We start from the raw sequence: 22,290 nt of genomic DNA, 5'->3' as shown, positions 1-22,290 counted from the left end.
TTTAAGCAATGTTTCATAAGAAGTTAAGAATAGTATATCATTAAAGTAATTATTTTCTAATTCGCTGCGCTCAACCGAAAATAACCTTATTAATTTTCTTATTTTTGTGACAGGGAAGACTCAAAGAACTAGTGTGCTATCGGTAGTCATAACATAATATAATACATCTATATCTCCTACGAACTAAATTACAACCACTAATTTACATTCGAAACGTTTCCGAAATCGTGGCTAAGCCGGAGGCGAAAAACCCCATTCTATGGGGAAACATATCCTTAGACCCCGGTGCTACAGCCACTAACCCTCCAAGGTTAAGGGTATCATTAAAAAATTACACTTTTATTAACAACAACATTATAAACTATGCAAAATAAAACTGCTTATCTTATAGGTTATCAAACAGTTTTAACGTGTACGATTCAAGAACTAATTGACATGTGAGCGCTTCCATGCCTTGTACGCCCTTTAAACACTTAAAAAACCACGTGACCGGCCTTGGCCATACATACGAAAATAAATTCAATTATTTTTATGATATATTTTTTAAAAATAAAATGACAAAAGAGAGTTATGTCTTATAATTTTTCAAAAAATTAAAACCGTTATTCTCGCATAATCACAAAAAACGTTGACGGAAAAATGTTTTGTCGATTGACTCTTCATATATATAATTTAACAACGTGAATAGCACGAATCTCAGCAATAACATCTAAGGGTTGCAGATAAAATTGATCTTCAACCCTTTGAAGATTACCGATTTTCTAAACCAGGGTTTTTGTCTATTAACTAAGCTGGTGGTACCAACCCCGCTAATGGCACACAGGACGTTATAAATCAACCATATCCAGGACCCATAATTTCAGTCCATAAAAAGACAAAGAGCCCTGTGAACGGGTTTTTTTTAACAGAGACACTTTACACATCAAATAATACACATGTATTTATGCTTATATCATAAATAAATAATTTTGTAGCCAAACACTTTTACACTTTTAAATCATGTTGTAATACCGTCTAAATATAGATTTAAAACATAACAAAAATAAATTAATAAATAAACTACTACGTCCACAAAAACACACGTGTTAGCAAATTTTTTTGGTTTACACATTTTTATCAGTGAATATTTGAAAAAGTAATTTCTCAGTTCTCAAGGATTGGATTTTATTTTTATTTTGGTGTGTTTTTTCCATAAAGTCACATCACGTCAGAACAAATTTACAGAACAAATTTACAAATATATAACATGTCAAATATAAGCAAACAAATACAAAAAATAATAATAACAAACATAATAACAAAATAACGACAGGCATGCTTTATTGATGGTACTCCCGAAGAAAATTTAAAGTAAACAACATTGAAATGTATCTCCTTTATCGCATACATAAGTATGTTGAAGGCGCAATAGAAAACCAGTGGAAACAACACAGCAAAACGCTCACAAATGAAACAATAATAACAACAACAACAACAACAATAACAAAAGCAATCACAACAGCAAAAGCAACAACAACAACAATAACAACAACAAAAACAACATACCAATACATTCAAAATACACAACAGGATCATAGGCATCAATAAAATGGACCACGTACAACAAACATTACATATAAGCTGCTGATAAATACCTTATACATCAATTATACGTAATTTTAATGAGATTCATCATTTGCGCACACAAAAAAAATCAACAACACGCAACATCAACACCACGCAACAAAGGCAAACATCAGAACAAACATGAAGAATATATATCAACAACACGCAACACATGGCACAACAATACCCAACACACGACACCAACGACATACAGCAAAGACACATCAGAACAAACATCAACAATTTACGTAATAAAAGCATTTCGAAAGACGCGAATCAAGGTTTATCACACGTGGTAACAACAAATCAACATTGCTCAACACCAACTACGCTACGCTACGTCACAAATACACACACAAGCATACAGTTCAAACAGTCACACTGGTGACACACATCAAGCAACAATGCACCTACCAAAAACATACGTGACATGTTTAAGAATGCCGACAGCTTTCATTAAGAATGCATGCACGTCAAACAGAAAACAGAAATAGACATTACAAGTCATACTAACAACAATACTCACTAAAACTCACATCAACAATACAAGTTACAGAAAAGGCAAACATCAATTAGGTACATTCATCACACACAACAATTAAATTATACGGGCATAATAACGAGAAATAACGTCGTAAACAGCAATGTAACAACATCAACGTAACAACATCAACGTAACAACATCAACGTAACAACATCAACGTAACATCATCAACGAAACAACATCAACGAAACAACATCTACGAAACAACATCTACGAAACAACATCTACGAAACAACATCTACGAAACAACTTTTACGAAACAACATCAACGTAACAACATCAACGTAACAACATCAACGTAACAACATCAACGAAACAACATCAACGTAACAACATCAACGAAACAACATCAACGAAACAACATCTACAAAACAACATCTACGAAACAACTTCTACGAAACAACATCAACGAAACAACATCTACGAAACAACATCAACGAAACAACATCTACGAAACAACATCTACGAAACAACATCTACGAAACAACATCTACGAAAAAACTACGAAACAACTTCTGTGAAACAACATCATCGAAACAACATCTACGAAACAACATCAACGAAACAACAGTAACGAAACAACATCAACGAAACAAAATCTACGAAACAACATCAACGAAACAACATCTACGAAACAACATCAACGAAACAACATCTACGAAACAACATCTACGAAACAACATCTACGAAACAACATCTACGAAAAAACTACGAAACAACTTCTGTGAAACAACATCATCGAAACAACATCTACGAAACAACATCAACGAAACAACAGTAACGAAACAACATCAACGAAACAAAATCTACGAAACAACATCAACGAAACAACATCTACGAAACAACATCATCGAAACAACATCTACGAAACAACATTAACGAAACAACATCTACGAAACAACATCAACGAAACAACAGCAACGAAACAACGTCTACGAAACAACTTCTACGAAACAACATCAACGTAACAACATCAACGTAACAACATCAACGTAACAACAGTAACGAAACAACATCAACGAAACAAAATCTACGAAACAACATCAACGAAACAACATCTACGAAACAACATCATCGAAACAACATCTACGAAACAACATCAACGAAACAACATCAACGAAACAACAGCAACGAAACAACGCCTACGAAACAACATCTACGAAACAACATCTACGAAACAACATCAACGAAACAACATCAACGAAACAACGCCTACGAAACAACTTTTACGAAACAACATCAACAATAATGGCAAATATCGCCATTGTATCAACAAAACATGAACATAAAACTTTAGTTGCAAATGCCGCATATCCATAATAACAAACGACATCACATCAAGGAAACTGTAAAGGAAAAGAAAATACTTACAAATGCTGCAATACACATCAACGAAACGACAATTGACGAAACATCGACAAATTTCACAATATACAGAAACTTCACAACATTAACAAAACTTACTGAAAAAAAAGTTACCGACAAATACTGCAATAAAGATCTACAAAACAAACTGGACGAAACATGAACATGAACACTAACGACAAATATTGTCAAATATACCAAAGAAACAAATCAAAACATTTTTATGACAAATATCGCAATATATACATCAACAATAATCAACGAAATCTGAACGACAAACGTTAAAAATATTTCCATAAATATAAACGAAACAAAACATAAGAACAATGATTAACTACATATACTACGAAAACATAACAATACAACGTAAATTTCGCCTTTAACATCAAATAAGACACAGAATCAACAAAGTACATAAACAAGAGACAAACGGCAAAATATACTAAAACATCCAAGACACAATAATTACGATCAAAATATAAAAATATAACAGAAACATTAATAAACAAACAGACGACAACAAACATCAACAATTCGAAATTCAGTAGAGAGGTGAAAAACCATTAAAGTTGAGCTAAAATGAACGCATAGTCACACAAAGGTAATAAACTGATTACAGTTTGCTTAGTCTACACAAGACGATACGACACGATAATGAAATGCACAAACAAATCACAACACAAACAAACAAAAGCAAAGCTGAAACAGAAACACCGACGACGACATCAACCAAAATAACGGTAAAACAGGGACAGAGAAACAACTAGAGCACAAAGAATTCAACAGAGTAACCACAGATAACAAGATGACAACAAATCCAACCAGATTAAAAGCAACAATCAACAAATATCAACAAAAAAATAAACAAAAATAAACAAAAATAAGTAAAGTAAAAAAAAAAAGTAGACGAAAAAATATATATATATACAACAATAAACAATTATAAACAAACATAAGCAACGCTAAACAAAGAAACAATGAAGTTTACAAAAAACAAGATAGCTAATGCTAGTGTGATCATAGACATAAAACACTGATTTGATTGACAATATGGAACGATAAAGTAGAATCACGCGAAAAATAGAAAGTGAAAGAAAGCCAAGGCAAAAACAAAATAAACAGCAACAAACAAAATAGTGACGTCAATATACAATGTACGAAGAAACAGCACAGAATTTAAACAAACCGACAACAACATCACTCACAATCAATAAACAGATAAACAACAAAGCAAAAAACACAAACAACCAAAACAGAGCAAAACAAACAAGAAGCTTTTAAAACAAACAAACGACTAAAAAGAAACACCAAACAACATATATGCCAAATAAGATGGAGTTAAAGTAACTTCAAATAAATTTTAAGGTAGCTGACATTAAAATTACCACAGTAACAATAGCAACAACAAATATCAACAACAACAACGACAACAACAACAACAAAAACAAAAACAACAAACGATCTCACAGTTAACAGTAAAAGCAATGTGAAACACATGAAAGCGACTTTATTACAATAACTTACACCATCAGCAGCTACCATCTACCATATGTAACGACAACAACAACAACAACAACATAAACAACAACCGCAACAGAATCAGCACCAGGAAAACAACAATAACACTTAAGCTTGCTTTCAAAAAGAAAAAAAAGTTATTTTACTGTTGTGGAGATAGTAAAAAATCTCTATGACATTTGCCGTGCAATATTACTTCCTTGGCTTTCTTGTACAGTATGTATTTTCAAAAAAATTATGACGTTGTCCATTGCACAATAGTTGATGAACAGCGTTATTAAAAGTCAAGCTTCAGAAACGTAATGTTACGGAGTGTTGCCACAGGAGCACCATCAAAATAAGCGTAATGAAAAACAAATAAACTTACGAAAAATTATTAATATATATGTCATACATACAGAAATTTGGTGTCACGAAATCCAACTTTAGTTTTGCTCAGGTTATATGCGATGGTTACGTGCGATAGTATATTATCCACTTTGTTTTTATTCCCGTTTTTTAGTTTACCTTCGTTGCAAAGGAGGTTATGCCAGAGTACTGCACACCACTGCATTGTCGATTCATGTTTTTTGTACACGAAAAAAAAAAAATTTAAACTTTTCTTTACATCGCTCACATAAACTGATTTTTCGTATAACCAAATAAAATTTATAATAAACACAAAAATATATTAACTTTGGATATAAAAATATGTATGTGGTCAGTTGAGAAACTTCCACTTTATTTTGCTGAATCTACTTTCCATGCTTCAAAACCTCCTGCCAAGCTCTTTGCGCTAAAAGTAAAGGTATTTTATCATTTGATTACACTTTGACGAGGTTGTCACAAAATAGCAGATTTGTAAAAAAATACTCTGTTCATTCTACTCTAATCTTGGAGATGCAGCAAAGTGAAATTTTACCATGTAAACATAACCTCTTTTCTGATAAAAAAATATTGGAAAAAATTATCCCAGACTACATCATACTTATTCCTTTGTTATTTTTATTTCATTTTCAGATTCCTCCTTGCAATTGGTAGGCTGACATCCTGCCTGCAAATAACCTTTCATTGATTTCAACGTTTTATTTAGACTTGCCAAAGTTAAAATATCTGAATTATTTTGCTTGCGGGCCTAGGTATGATTTCTGGCCGATGAAGCTGTAAAAACGTGTTCACTACCCATTACAAAAAAATATTTGTTAGAAGTCTTCTAAATGCGTGAAGATAATATATTCTTACCACGTGTAACCTTTTGTTTTAGCAATGTTCAAAGCCTTCATAGATCTCACACCCCTTTTACAATGAAACACAAGATTGCAATCTGTCTTGGCAGGTTTATCCACATTGTATTTGGATTTAAATTCCTCATTTGACATGCCGAATGCAGAATCAATCTCTGGCACTAAGGTGAAGAAATAATGCTTGTTAAAAAATACCAGACAAGGATTTTTTCAATGTCATATTACTCAAGTAAGTAGTTGCTGTTAGGGATTTGATGCAGCATCGTCGGTTGAACACCAGTAGTCACATCATTGCAAATCTCGTATATTGGGTAATGAGAAACAAATAGCTTAGGGTGGCAACGTAGCAGGTGAAAGTTCTCACATTAGACAGTCTCGTTGTCATTCAAAGAGAAAGCATGCGACCAGAGTAAAAAATCACAAATAACAATCGGCGGCATGACAACACAACAAACAGCATATGTACCTTTAAGTTTAAAACGTATTACCAACTTTACCACAAAAATATTTGCAATAACCATAAAATAGTTAATTAATTTATTATTACCTTAAATGGCATGGCATTTGATTGAGGCGGGGTAGGAACATCTATTTGGGAAGATGGATATGCAAAGTTGAAAGTATTCAATACGAGTACGAAAACGATAAATCTGAAGTTGGACCGAATGGAAGATACTTTCGCGGGGAGATATTTTCGTTTTTTTTTTAAATTCCAAGTATGGAAACGCGAAATAAATATCGCAAAAATAGCTTATTTTTTTCTCACTGTTGCTAAAAACTAAGTTTATAATATTAGAGAAATTAAAAACAACAGCTGAGGTGATAGTCTCACAGATATTCTGTGATCTTGGTTGTAAACGAAAATTTTTCATATAGTTCCGTTAGAAAAGTTAGAGGATGGTTTTTCGTATTTCACTGAAAAAACATACGTACATGGTATATTCACCGAATGAGCAATACGGCCCTCCGTCTTTAACTCAAATGGCATTCTAACATCAATAAGCCTGACATCACCAGTTTTGAGGAGTTTACGTAAATCTGTTGGCGAAATCAAATCTGAATCTGATTGGTGAAGAGTTTGGTTGTTGTTGTTGTTGACATCGGTTTGATTGACGGCTGAAAGTTCTGTGCCATTTTGAAGATTCGTCCCATTGAATTTGCTTTCAGGTTCTTAGTAAGAGAACATGATTGTTATATTATTCTTTGTGATTTCAAAAAGCTACAAAACTATTTTTTAAAAATAAATTAATAAATAAATAAAATGCACCCGGGGAAGGAGAATTATTATTATTAAAATTAAAATATTAACAAATAAAAATGTCTACATATGGCAATTTTTAAAAAGTGACACCAAGGCAACTTAAAAAATTTCGTCTGTTTTCTCTTATTACCTGCTCCGTTTTGATGTTCCAACTGTTTTTGTTGTGATGCTGAGGTTGCTGGTTGCTTTTCCGTATTGTTCCCTAAAAATAGTCATAGTCAAAAAATATTTTGTTTTAAGAACACACCAGCCGCGTTTATCCAGCATTTATAATGATTTTACCTTGCATGAGGGACATTACTTCACTGTTGTTGGAAGAATTAGAAAGTCTTGCAGTGACGTTAACATTCATTGACGCTATAAAAACAGAGAAGTTCATAAAGAATTTAAATTAATGGTGTTATTAAAACTTAATATGGCCAGGGGAAGTGCAATGGGAAAGAAAGTAACGAGACATATGAAAAACATTGTAAAAATCATATTTGGGTGGTACGGTAGAAAGTATTAAGAAATCTTTGATAGACAAAGACAGAGTTGCGTGAAAGATTATACAAAAAATGATAGAAAAAGCTCTGCACATTAGTTACGACAAAGCATCCTTATTGAAAACAGTAAAAAGGAAGATTCAAGAACCAGAAAGGACGTCATTATCCAACTGTCATGTCGTCATTTACAATGTCTTCATTGTTGAATTAAGGGTATCTTCATAGTTGAAAAATGGCAGTCTCTACAACGTGCTTTATTAATGAAAATTAACTAGGGTTCTCTTAACACAGAAATGCAAAATTTGCGTTAATTTTTGGAAGAGTACTTTTCACTAGCAAATCATCTTCTACGTTATTAGTTTAAAGTCTAAAAAACTATAAAATCAGTTAAAATCCAATAACAATTCAAAGGCAATGAACTACAAGAACTCTATATTTATTTTCAGTTCTATATTCTGTCAGTCAAATGGGACATTTCGGCTGTGACACTCCTTAAACATTTTAAATTTTCTTGAAAATAAATTAACACCAGCTTAAGTTCTTTAAAAAAAATGGAAAAAAGGTAATTGTGTTATGTACCTAAAACCTGACAGAAAAGAACCTGAGATTCGTTTTTACAGGTATCTGTCGCTGCATCGTATGCTAAATCATCTATACAACTTTGTTCGGTAAACCACCCCAAAACACAGCTGATAAATTTGTGACAGTTCCATGGATTCATCCAATCACCTGTAGAACGACCTTCGCAGAAGCTTTCTAAAAAAATGTTTACTGTATTTTGTAACAAGCACTTGGTTGCTTCAAAATATATTTTCTATTTAACTATCTTAAGTGATGAAATTTTCGCGTATTAGATAATTCGTTAAAATTCGCGAATTCGCAAAAAAAAATCCTTCCTTAAGGTTCTCATAAAAAACTTTAGAAGGTGTTATATACATTGATAAAAACACATACAGACAAAAATAAAAGCCATTAACCACAGTCACCTAATGTCACATTCGATTTTGGTGTACATTGTCCTTTGATAGGTGAATACATGGTATCCTCTGTGCATGTCTCTTCACGCCTTGACCCATTTGTACAAATCATAAATTTAAAACAATCTTTGACAGGATACCTGCCATCTTCTTTTCCTTCACATTCCTCATTTATTGGACTATCCTGACATGCTAAAATTCCAAAAATGTTTTTATTAAAGCTTATACACAGGATAAAAAGACAAGTTTGGCAGTAACGTGCATAAGTTTTGAAAGCACACTTAACTTTAAAAAAGCCCCTGAGATATTCTTAACGTTCCTTATTTTCAAGTCTAAATTTTTTTACAAGCGGTTTTCGATTAAACAGAATCGTTATCCCTACAAAGTGCTTGAAGGTATTTAGGTTTTGGATGTTGTCTACTGTCAAACAATTTAGGTTATAACCCTTTCCTTGATTTGTTGACCAACATTCTTAGACACAAGGCCATGGCTTTGGTCTAAAATGTTTTTAACTCGTTCTTTTTATTTTTAACTGATGGCTTGCGAAAGTGAATATAATGCTCATGATAATTTAACATTTCCAATTGGACGACAAAATATTTTTCGGTCACTACAACACAATCCCAAAACCTTTTTTTGAAATACACTTTTTACTTTAAATTACGATATTTTTTAAGTGTTGAATTTCCGGTCAAACTTGTTTTGATCTTAATCTGCTGTCGTAGTTAACAAGAATCATAGAAACACGCGGGTTAGATTAAACAGCCACAAAGAGAGTTTTAAATTACCTGGAAATTTAAATTACTATGGTACTAAACTTTTAGAAAATTATTTTGATTGTATAAAGTTTTTTAGCACTTTAGTAAAAATTTTATTAGCTTAACTAACCAAATACGAAACGCTCTTTTTACGTTAAAGTTAAACGCGCTGTTAATTAGAATACAGCCATATTAACTCACACTCGGCATGATTTGCATTGAAGCAAAGAGGTGCTCATTTACCATACTCGGTACTACCATCATATTCTGGCTGATTACCAGAGAAGGCGTTACTGCTTGGCTAACCACAACAACCTTCTCGATCATGATCATAAACCAACAGAACGAAAGTTTTGCATTTGTAAAATCTGTTTATAAACAAGTTTTGCAGGAATTTTACTGTTGGTCTACTGTTCTTTCCGTCACAATGTTGTAGAGTGCAATAACTAACGGCTTACGATAGAGAAACACAGATTTAAAGAAGGTCCCTCTGGTTGGGACTGATGAGCGCGGAAAATGTATTAAATTTTAACCTCTCAGAATGGTTAATAAAGCTTTAGCGTGGAAAACCAGATTGGTTAAACAAATGGAACAATTAAAATATCATTTTGATCAAAAGAATTTTTCTCTAAAATCAATTTATACTGTCCCAATTTAATTTTTGTGGCAGTGGTGAGTGTTAAAAACTTCAATCTTGGTAGTCCGGTCACTATGCGGGCTATTTTACTATTTTGGTCATTTTCTGTTTTTTTTATTTACTACTTAGCACAACGTATTCTTCGTTACGACGTGAAATAAGATAAAAGCAATCATCAGTTTTTTTCATTTACAAATAACTTGAAACACCGTTCTTGTTATAATTTTGAAAAAGCAGGTACCCTCTCCCCCTATACAATATACAATAGAGTTTTGTGTTTTTGTCTATAAATTCATCTTTTAAAAAACACAACGCAAAGAAACCCAAGCCACTTAACGAATAGTAACATGAGATCTACATCATTTGCTCATTTTTTGCAACAATGCCCAACAACAGAACAAAACAAATGTCAAAATCTCTGTTTCAGTAAACTGTATCACCATAGCATTGTAAATTAAAAATAATATATACAAATATATATAGCTACAGCACAATCGTTATAAAGGATAAAATCTCTTACCGGTTAAAGAAATGCAAGCAATACAAATGATGAAAATGTGAAAGACAGAGAGACGACCTAACATAACTGCTTAAAAGTACCTTTACAAGTTTTTCCAACTGCCGAAGCAGCAGAAGGCTTCAGCGTTTACATTGTGTGGTTCTTTGTTTTTGTTGAATACACGCTTTTTGAACAATATAAAGCTTGCTGCTCACTTTGAGGATGTTAAATCATACCGAATAAGAAAGAGAACTTCTTTTGCAAATGACGGTATCTTCAAACTTCAAGAAGGTAAATAATTGTATTGTTTACCTAATTTACAAATTTAGCTAACCCTTTATTGGTTACAATATGGTAATGCCTTAATTTGATTGGTTGAATGAATGTTGTGATTAAATTTGATTGGTTAAATAGGTGTTGTAATTAGATTTGAGCAAGATATTTCAAATTGCCTTCTTTACGGAATTGTGTAACTATAGTTGGATGGGTTTTTGAGTTCGTATGGCAGTTCGAGTAATTTTCATGTCAAATATGTAATTACCCCATCGAACACTTTGTTACTACATCAAACAAACCGCTAAACAGAAACTCAAACTTCTATATTTAAATTAGCCAGTGCCTTTCCTTGAAAGTTAACAACTTAATTCAAATACATGTATCAATTGCCAATCAGGCGGATATTTTTGTTAGAAATAGTTTCAGATTCATCAATTTTAAGACGTCTTCTGCTGTATCGAGCATTACCCTGTATCGCATATTTAAAAACCTTTTTAATAAAATTTTTAACCTTTTACATACAAAAGTATAATTATGAGATGCATGTATTCCATTATGCTTGTTCTGTCAACAACAAAGCGAAACAAATCTTTAACTTAATAAAGTTTATCAAGCGCTAGAAAACAGCGATTAAAAGTCGATCCAAACATACTGGTTATGGAGTCATTAGAACTCCTGCGATTGTCGGACAAAAAGCTTCAGAACTCTATTTATTTCATTCTAACACAATAAAACTTTTAAAATTTGAATAGTTTTTTGTTTATCTGTCTATTAACCTTCGCAACAGAGGCATGTGCACCAAATAAATAATGAGTTGGAATTGTGTTTCTCATTTCTCTACAACCAAAATAAATTGTATTATAGCCATTAGTTTTTAATACATTTTTCTATGAATCAGATGGGACATAAAATTCTTACAGCAGAAAAAATTGTAGAGCTTATCCATCACACTACAAAGGATAAAGTTTGATGTTTTAAGGCTGAAATACACGAACGATAAAAATCAAATGTCAAATCCAAATAGATTACATGGAGGTTAATTACGATAAAGAAGGTTTTTTCACGCTAATCAAAGTTGAGGATTTTCATGTATGACTTAATAGTCTCGTAAAAGAAAAAACTATAGTTGTACAAACCAGTTTTGTTTGGACGGTAGGAAGGCATTCTTTTCGAATAATCAGGAAAAATTGAAAAGATATTTAAAGCACCTAACCACAACGTTGCTTATTTCTTTTAATTCTGATTCTTACGACTGTAGGTAAATTCTGCGCAAGAAAATACCTGCAGTCTGATGCTGTATGTGGCTATTAAACGTACGTTGTCATTGTTGAGTACTTTTTACACACCATCGAAAGAATGATACTCTCACTCTCGTTACGGCGCAGGGTTTGGCTATGCAGGCTATTTTCAGTAGATTGTAAAAGGTTTTCTATTCCATACTTAGAAAAAATACAAAATATTGCAATAACTATCACCATATTTTTCTATTATTATTTTCTCAGTTTACACTCAGAATTAAATATGAGCACTGTTTGGAATCCAATCAGGCTCTAAGTACCGGTACGGTAGTTGATTATTAGCAACTCTCTCATTGTTTCTCTTCTTAAGTATACCTTGTATGCACGAATGAAGGCGTGTGTATGATTTTCTGATGAGTAAAGAAAGTGAATCGTGACCCACTTTGTCATAATGGTCCATGATTCGATTAATGCGAGTGTTGCCAAGAAAAGTGGCGAACTCCGCGATACCCTGAAAAGTAAAAAAAAAAAAACGTCGTGTGCGATTAACCTACTTAATTTTGATTTCTGTAAATTTCGACAATTTTTTTTAAATCAGCAATTTTAAAAGCGTAAGGTTCTTTATCTTTTTCCCAAACAGGGTCTTCTGACGCGTTAAAAATGGCGGAGAGTCGTAGTGTAAAGTACGCACAGATTATTCCACAAAAATAACAAACAAAGATATCTTTAACTTATACTGCAACACGCCCTCACATTATTAGTATCTATGGTAGCTATAACCATGCAATGCAATAAAACCAATGGTTTTATAAAACCATATACACCTTAACCAATAGGATTTGCGAAACAAATATCAACAGCCGATGAAAAAAAGCTTACTATTGTTGTTGGAGCATCCGGTAAAACACGAGCAAAGTTAGTTTGTGCATCCGCGTGTGTGTCATGGTACATTTTCGTGGGTGCAAGCGGTGCGTATGAGTTAAAGGGTTCGGCGGGATAATTAACTACAGTATGGAAGACAACCATCCAGATAAATCGTCGTATGAACGTTCGAAGTTGAGAAGTCGATGTAAATTGAGCGGGAAATCCTTTCATCTATGCAAAAAAGGAATATATTAAAAGTTTGCAAATGGTACCAAGCTTGTTCCCAGGGATTTTCTGCACCTATTATTTTCCGTTGGGTAGCTGGAAAGCGCTGATACAGAGTATCGAGTTGGCAAATTATAATAGGAATAGGGCTTTGAGACCAGGTTGTACAGATAAATACTATACAGAAATATATGATTTCTAAATGATGGTTTACTTTAAATATTATAGGATTGAAACTGTTAGCTTTTTGGACTAATGGGCATAAGCCAATTTTGTAACAAAAGGTAATCTGAGTGAAACGATGGTTGTGGGTGTGTGAATCAAAATGGTGGCTTTAACAGCTACAGTTGAGGAATCTTTTTGTTAGAACTTGGTTACTATTTCCTTACCTTACCATTACCTCCGTCTTTACCATTTCTCCCAGAAATCGACATTTCATTAGCGAAACTTTGAAGTTCAGTATCTCCGCTGACAACTGAATCTGAAGCATAGTATCTGCGTTAAAAATTAACAAATCAATCAATTGAGTCATTCCCGAATTGGCAAATCTCTTAAAGTTCACTTGTCCAAATCAGGAAACGGGTACGATCAAAACAAGTGAATAATTCGGAAATACCTACAGGTTAACGAAATCTGTCGCAAAAATGTCCAATTCTTCCCATATTAATTTGGCATCATCTCGGAATGGATAGTATTTTATGCTGTTGTCATCAATACCACGAGACTAAAAATAAACGAAATAACATCATTCAAATTCCAATCAAAGCTCACTCACACTTCTTCTTACAACATTTCTGACTGATACCTATTATAGGCGTGAGCTTGCTTTCTCAGATACACCAGTAAAATGGTTGGTGAAAAATTATCTTATAGGCAATAAAAACAATTTATCAAGAACTTTGCTCCACTTGCTTCTATCGAAGAAGATATGAGATGATTGCGAAGCAATGCGTTGGTAATTTCTTTGTAGTCTATACTGCTACGAACGAAATTAAAAAGCTCTTTGCCACCCCTCGGAATAGTTATGTTTTTAAAAGCGTTTTTACTAACAAATTGATGAATAGTAGTAATTTTTTATAAAAAAACAAACAAACAAACAAAAAACAAACGAACAAACAAACAAACAAACAAACAAACAAACAAAAAAAAACAAAAAGCAACCAATGAAAAAGGAAAATGCAACATAGCTTACAGAAAGCAGTTTATCGTAATCCAACAAATCATAGCTGTGTTGGTTATACGCGTCAGTGGCCAGCTTGACGAAACCTGTGTGTCCAACGGATAACAACATATGTCCTGCTTGTTCTGGAAACGAGAGGACTGGAAACGATAGAGAGATATGAGGTGTCATTCCCTCGCAGTGATACTTCATGATGTCGTAAATTGGATGTTGTCTGCTAAAATGACGTCGAAATATTGTACAGTATACAGTCGATGAAAAATGGATGTGTGAGAGGTGATGCATGGCTTGGCAGATGTTCCCATCTGCAGATTCGACCATCGCTTTGGCTGTCAACCATTCCACTGAACTGGAGTGTGGGGTGTACACTTTCGAATCTACAATATTTTTAAGTAATATAATGTTAAATTAAAGTTAACAGTTATTATTAAAGAAAAATTTGCGCTTGCAAAGACTCTTTTAATAACTTACAAGTATTTAAATTTGTGCAATGACTCAGAGTGTCGACTCCTGAACAGGAAAGATAATAAACTTTGGCAGACTGATTTTTATTTCTTTATTTCGAACTTCTCTATCTCGAACAAAAATCTTGGTTTCTTGGGACTATTGCCCTCTCTACTTCGACGTTTTTCCGGTCCAAGGCTCTATTTACACAGCACATTTGAAAATCCGACCCTTAATCAAAACGTTCAAAAATTCGCTTGCAACTAAAAAATTACAAAGTAAGAAGGTTTTGTTTGGAATTAAGAGAGCTTGATTCAAGATATTGGCTGTTAAACATAAGCTCAAACTCACAAAAATCGATGCAAAAGTGTGAAACCATCAGACAAATAAAGAAAGCGATTTCTATTGAAGAAATAGTTAATCGTGTGGTGGAAAAGTTCTCGAGATCGACTTTTTTTAAACCTGTTTAACTTTATCTATGTATGCACAATATTTTAATTTTTTTAAAAAAAAATTCTGAGCATTTAAACTTGAAGTCTAATAAACCCTGATAAGTCTTTGTTAAAGGAGAACTAACGAGAAAAACTACATATATATGTTTTTAAGTAATAAAAACATTCTTACATATCACAAAAACCACATGGCATAAAAATTTTCGCATTTTTTTATATTCAAATTTTGTCCCCAAGAAGCCATAATTACTAACGGTCGCCGTCATTATCGAACAAAAGCCAACTTGGTTCGTACATATTTTGATTTGTGACGTCAGACGGCATGCTCAACCAGGACTTGTAAGAGAATGAACTCATTTCTTGGTCTTCCAAGATAAATTCTAACTTATGGCGAGGTTTTAGGGATGAAGAAACAAGTTAAATTCCAGTAGAACAACATCATCGTAGAAAAAATAATTTCTAACAATTTAACAATAAATAACTCATGTCTCCCTGAAACTATATTCATAACGGTGAATCATTTTTTTATTCAGATAAAGACACAGTTTAACATTCCCTTGCTTCGTTCATTCAGAATGCGTTTGTTTACATCCCCGCAGACTTGCGTCACAAGTATTTTTAGTATTTTACCGAACAGAAAGTCCTAATCGACACTGTCATGGCGGCAACCGCAGGACTACTTTGATCCTGATCAGTTTATAAACTTCAACTTACACATTGTAACATTTTAAGAACATTTTAAGCACAACTTGTTATCAATCGTTAGTTCTCCTTTAACCCAACAGTGAACCTGAAATTTAGTAAGTTCGACTTAACACGGCACAACGTATAATATAGAACTAAGCGGTTTTACCTGGCAAATAATCAATTTGAATGGCTGCAATTTTCAAAGCCCCGGTGTTATCTTTCACGAACAAAGCAATTGGCGATGTTGTATTCATCATATCTCTCGTGTCCGTTGGGTTAACATCAAGCATGTCATTCAACGATGCCAAACCATTGTGTTCCTCGTGATAAAGAACGTACAAACGGTTGGTAGAGACAGCCTAGTTAAAATAAAGCGTTTTTAGGATGCTTATTTTCTGTAAAATTATTTTTCAAAGTTAGACACTTTCTGAGTTGTATTTAAATTCTATACTTACAGAATCGATTGTAATTGAGTATCCAATTGTAATGCTAAGAGCTCGATCAAAAGGAAAACTTGGGTTTAATTGCTTCTTTAGGAGATCTCTATGAAAGCCAACGCTTCCTGTAAAAGAGAAAGAATATTGTCGAAATAGTGAAAGGAGTTGAAATGAAAAAAATTTATTAACCATTCGCATAATCTTGTCTGCACCGGCGTATGTGAAAGTTTAAACTCACAGTGAAGAGCTCATAAAAAAAATATTTCTTTTTAAGCAAAATTTATCTATGCACAGTTATGAAATGTTGTTTATCGCCTAATAGTTTTACGCCTTAGATGGATTTCAAAGAAGTCTTTATTGAGAAAATATTTTGAGGGACATTTATCCAAGAGGACCGTTAGTTGAAAAAACACGTTTAAAATACGATACCGAAAAAAAAAGGATTCAACTTACTATCCGTGGTCACTCTTTTTAAAAGAAACGGACATGCTCCAGCCAATCTTTTCATGACAAAAAAGTCGTCTGATGTCCATTGCTCGCTGTCAATAATATTTTTAGCATTTTCGAAGGCTGGATTTCCATAGTATTGCGGTGTTTTCAATGCCTAAACCAGAAGTATCAATAGAATGTGAAATAATGTGTATCAGGAGAATTACAAGATATGTAAAGTCATATATTAAATTAACGGTTTACCTTAACCCCATTATTGAAAGAATAATAGACTTGCTTATAATCATCATATGTAAAAAATTCCTTTGTTGACATTTGTTCAATTATTCCTAATTTTACTTTTCCTACCGCTGATCGAACGGTGCTGAAAAGAGAAGCCCATCTGGATTCGAAGGGGTCAATTGCAGTATGAAACACAACAGATTCAATGCTTTGGTTCAACCATGGTATGAATGTAAAAGGGAAAAGAATCTTTCTTTCTTTTCCTTCTTCAGTAAGTTTGTACCATGCTCGAGCTCTCTGCAGGTCAACTGCTCGCCATCTCTTGCAAGCTTTCTTCACTGTATTTTGAGGTAATTTTGTCTCACACGGTTCTGAAATAACAAAGGGTTGATGTTAAGCTGAGATGAAATCAAAAGGCTTATATTGACCTAACGAAATATGGCCACATACAACGTTTGCGTTGATATTAAAGAACTGTGTCTTACAACATATAACTGTACCAGTATTACTACACCACCAGTTCATAATTCTCACATATTTTTTTTACGTTTAACGAGTACTTACGTTCCACAGGAATTGGACAAATATCTAAAAAAATAAAGCTGGCTTTAATCTTGTACTTACTGCGAACAAATACTGTGGAAAATAAATATAAATAGGAAAATAGAATTCCAAATAAGAAATCATTATTTTGTTTGGAATCTTTTATCTTATATATATTTTTAAACAGGTGTAATTTTCATACATGCTTTATCCTAACTGTAATAATTTTACTTGGAGGCAAGAAAAGACTATCGAAGAGCAGTAGAGATAATTAAGGATTAAGAGAGATAATTAAAAATGATGTAAAACAGTTCATCTCGTTGCGAAAATATTACCTGGACATGTCAAAAAATTATATTCGTGATCACAAGTATGGTGAATGACGTCATATAATAAATTGTGTGGACACGTGGTTTCGACGTTAATACCAGAACTGCACGTGATGTAATTACTGCAAGAATCAGGACTTGCATAGTCACCAGCTGCTTTGTCAGCGCAAAAACTTGCCGCATCTATGGTAAATAACGTAGTCACACATACTTTATAATCTATATCTATCTACGAAATTTTTTCTGTAACTACCTACTAATAATCAGGTATCGTTACTTCTGTTACGAACTGTTACGAACTGTTAAGAAACGGGATAAAAGGATCATTTGTCATTTGTTAGAAAATTATGACAGAAAAAAAGGCTCAAGATGTTACTTAGCAGGAAGGTGGGTGGTACTAAAGTTGTTAGAATGCGTTGTTGGGGCAGGGATAATGAAACCGTTTGAGTGTTAAGCATCTTGCATATTGGAATCAAGAGTTGCAAAGTAAACTCTTAACAGCAAAAGTCACAATTAGGAATTTAAAGCTAGAGGTTACTCTAACAGCATATTTCTTTAACATATAAGCGACCCCATACAAGATTGAATAACCAGAAAAGTTGTTAGTATTCATATATAATTTACAAATATTGTCTAAATAAAATATAGCTGAACGTTCCCTAAATTGGGACACTAAATATAAAGTCCCGACATATTACAGCAATTAACAACACAGAAAACAAGAAGATGAATCCTACAAACAGAACAACACATTCCATACCTCTTTTCATGACAATACTGTCGTGAAAACTTTCCTTTATCGGCGATGTTTTCTGTAACGTTTTGCTGGTAGCATTTCCAACCAGCAAGAGAATTACACATAACCAAACTATCTCATACATTGCTATTTTCATCTAGTGGACGAAACGTACACTGATGATTATTTTAAAAGTCAATGTTGTCATGCGTTTTTAAAACAAATAGTACATTATGCAATGAGAACTTTTTTCAAACAAGCATTGTCACCTTAACAAGTCTCCTAGCTGCACATTCAAACGGCATTGATCCACACAAACTAAGAATACACTAAACATTTAGATTCCCTGGGAAGAAGGAAATCGATTATACCAATAGGAAATAAAGGAAATTATCTCAAAAATGAATATACTTTGTCCAGCTTACATAAAAATTGCGTCACTATTGATTATAAAGGTATTTTCTCCTACGACTTTTACATCGAATTGTTAGATGTATGCAAAAGGATGACCACTATTGATGAGAAAATACTAATCTCTCTCTCGTAAAAAATACTAATCTCTCTCGTAAAAAAAGAAAGCATGTGGTAGGCGCAAATAGAGGACGAATTCTAAGAAAATTTAAGCATGCAAAATGCTCGATGTATTTGAAGCGAAACATATAGGGAAAAGGGAGCTGAAAAATCCACCGAATGCCTAAAAACGATGTATCTTGACCTTAAAAAAGAGTTTAAATATTTTTTCTGTAGGTTTGAAATTCGTAAAAGTAAAATATCTAAATCCGATCACGGGCTCCATTTATAACAAATAAGCAAAGATATGTTTTGCTCCAATTTAAAAAGATTACAGATACATAACACATTTTTCTCGTAGAAAACCAAAAAAATCGTTCGTACACCTAAACTTTCTTTTACAGAAAGACTACAGATTTCTGCAGAAAACGTGTGGACAATTGTAACGTCGGCAATCTAAAAAATTTACAAATAAACATAACTATAATTATATATCCAGGGGGCTAGAAAAGTTCTATATTTGTAGATGCGTACGCAAGGTAAACATCAACTAAATCTTAATTTCCAATAACGACAAATTAGTCACGGACCGGTTGTACGATAGCCACCATTACAACTTTTTTGGGAACACATGTTGCACAACAAAGCGACCCAAGAGTTGCTGCTCAATAAATGTTGCAGAGAATTGTTTCTTTCCTTATAACAGTTGCACAATAATCGTTTCAACATAAATATTCGACCCTAAAATATACTAGTTAAACTTTTTAAAATGCCTGTAATACGGAACCACCTAAGTTTCCCCTCTTTTCCACAACAAAATTTCTTCCAAGGTTGTAGATGTATTGCACTTGCTACACCTTGATAATTACAGTTCTAAAAGATTAAAAAAATTGCAAAAAGGATAAAACAAGAAGATAGAATATAACAAAAGAGATGAAGAGAAAAAGATTTCATTCCTCGTATACTGGTTAAAAACTTCAAATTGATATACAATGAGACTCAGAGACGCGATCTCAACACATAGCATTTAACCAATCGGTGTTCTGTCAATTCTTATTAACACCCAACGCGTACTTCACATTTGGCATCCCTTTGCTAACATCAATTTGAACACTTAACACCTGTTCCCTAAAAAGTTCAAACAATATTGAGGCTGACACCTGCGTTTGAGTAGCTTTCTTTTAAACACTGTCGGTTAGTGACCTAACGAGAACACTTTTCAACGTTTTTAGCTTCAGTTTTAAAGGCTATTACTTCCACTTGTAAATAGAAAAATAGTTTTTTATATAAATATTTTCTGTTTCTATATTCACGTACAAACACGTTAGTAATATTAGAGTTATAAAATAACAATTAAAATCAAACTTTGAAGTTTATATTACATAAAGATTTATTGCTCTTTGACAAATACTTAAGACTAGTCGTTAGCACGTGAAAAAAAATCCACGGAAATTTATCCATCGCTAATCACAGCTACCACCCTTACGCATAGACAGCGAGCAATTTAGTTCAGACTAGTCGTTAGTCCGTAAAAAAATATACAGGAATTCACCCATCTCTACCAGTTACCATTTTTTGGCTCAAAGAAGAGTGTAAGCAATTTAATCCAGACTAGCCGCTAGCCTGTGTAAAAATTCATGCGTGCAGCCATTTTGACAGACAAAATAGGGTATTAATAAAGAGACTAGTTACGTGACCGCCAGATTAAGCGCTTAAGTGCACGTAGGCCGTGTCGTATATCTGGGTAGTGCTTTTAATACAGGTATACAGTGTTTGGAAACTTAGTAGGCCGTTTAAGGCTTTATAAAGCAGTATGGAAGTTATGTCTTTAAGGAAATAACTTTCCTGCAAGCTCAGTTAAAGTAGCCCGAGGATAAATGCACATTTTCAGTCATTAGTAATATATCTAGTCGCTATCCAGTGGAAAAAATCCCCCAAGGTTTGCTAATCGCTACTCGCGGCTAGCCTTTTGGCTTACGGAAAGACTTATCACGAGCATTATTATAGACACAGTCGTTGCCCATAGCAAAGCGATAAAACTATGGTGCATTTGTTATTTGTGAAGATTTCGTGCTTTGTTTAGTGTGACTTGGCTTGGGCCGACAGACAGACAATATTATTGTAGAGATTAGTCGTCAACCCGTGGAAAAATCCACAGGTTCGCCCGTTCTTTATATATTACATTTTGTGTTGACGTAACAGACAGACGACGGCTTTTATTAAAGAGATCCACTGGAAGATTACGACGATCAAGAATATACGTTGTGTGTAACTAGTGATTTTACGAAACGTTTAAAATCTATTAAAACTGATAAGAATAGAATGGAAAGGATAAATATTAAAAAAAAAACCTCAAAACTTGTTCTGCAACTTAACCATCTTTGTTGTTGTTTTGAGCTAGCTAATGTTTGTACTGAAAGCTTCCAGTATATTGGGAAGAGCTTTCACCAAAATGTTCACAATAATATAATAATATGTTATAAGCTGAATACAGTTCTGTTTTTGACACCATTGTAAGGTCTGCTTCGTTTTAAAAGCCCAATAAACCCCCATTATGTGTTTTTCCCCTTAAGCAAAACAGTGCCTCTTCTTCCGGCCTATAAATTTGACTAATTAGAGTAACATTATATCAAGACTAGTCGATAAGGCCCGTGGAAAAATCCACTTAGGCAGGATAACAGAGAAAAACAACCGTCATTTAAATTTTGATGACGTCGGCAGAGACATGTCAGAACACAAAATGTTTTTTTTCAGAAATGTGTATGCCTGTTGCCTTCATCGTATAGATCTTGAAACGCTGAGCAAGAAAATGTATAGGATCATGT

The 22,290-nt window shown here is 33.4% G+C and overlaps 2 protein-coding genes across 3 annotated transcripts; both read right to left on the bottom strand.

Moving 5' to 3' along the window:
• Positions 1-922: 922 nt before the first annotated feature.
• On the bottom strand, positions 923-11,055 carry LOC130636020 (uncharacterized). Of its 2 annotated transcripts, none has more exons than XM_057445595.1 (8): positions 10,894-11,055; positions 8,988-9,170; positions 8,581-8,757; positions 7,799-7,873; positions 7,647-7,718; positions 7,189-7,425; positions 6,254-6,416; positions 923-5,807 (listed from the first exon to the last, which is right to left on the bottom strand). In XM_057445595.1, exons 1-8 carry the CDS (start codon positions 10,955-10,957, stop codon positions 5,753-5,755), a joined length of 1,026 nt encoding a protein of 341 aa, XP_057301578.1. In that variant the 5' UTR covers positions 10,958-11,055; the 3' UTR covers positions 923-5,752. The 2 variants fall into 2 exon arrangements, with proteins under 2 accessions (XP_057301578.1, XP_057301579.1); XM_057445596.1 differs by having other exon boundaries at positions 10,974-11,051.
• A 1,552-nt stretch (positions 11,056-12,607) lies between these two features.
• On the bottom strand, positions 12,608-19,141 carry LOC130636014 (polyunsaturated fatty acid 5-lipoxygenase-like). Its single transcript, XM_057445588.1, has 12 exons — positions 18,980-19,141; positions 18,226-18,402; positions 17,912-17,935; positions 17,369-17,718; positions 17,129-17,279; positions 16,694-16,800; positions 16,405-16,597; positions 14,668-15,032; positions 14,096-14,199; positions 13,865-13,970; positions 13,266-13,481; positions 12,608-12,897 (listed from the first exon to the last, which is right to left on the bottom strand). Exons 1-12 carry the CDS (start codon positions 19,110-19,112, stop codon positions 12,664-12,666), a joined length of 2,160 nt encoding a protein of 719 aa, XP_057301571.1. The 5' UTR covers positions 19,113-19,141; the 3' UTR covers positions 12,608-12,663.
• Between the last annotated feature and the right edge of the window lie 3,149 nt (positions 19,142-22,290).

The sequence above is a fragment of the Hydractinia symbiolongicarpus genome, chromosome 3 (assembly GCF_029227915.1).
Source record: "Hydractinia symbiolongicarpus strain clone_291-10 chromosome 3, HSymV2.1, whole genome shotgun sequence".
NCBI classification, from domain to species: domain Eukaryota; kingdom Metazoa; phylum Cnidaria; class Hydrozoa; order Anthoathecata; family Hydractiniidae; genus Hydractinia; species Hydractinia symbiolongicarpus.
The sequence above is the reverse complement of the archived record's forward strand: the minus strand, read 5'-3'. Positions and strand labels throughout refer to the sequence as shown.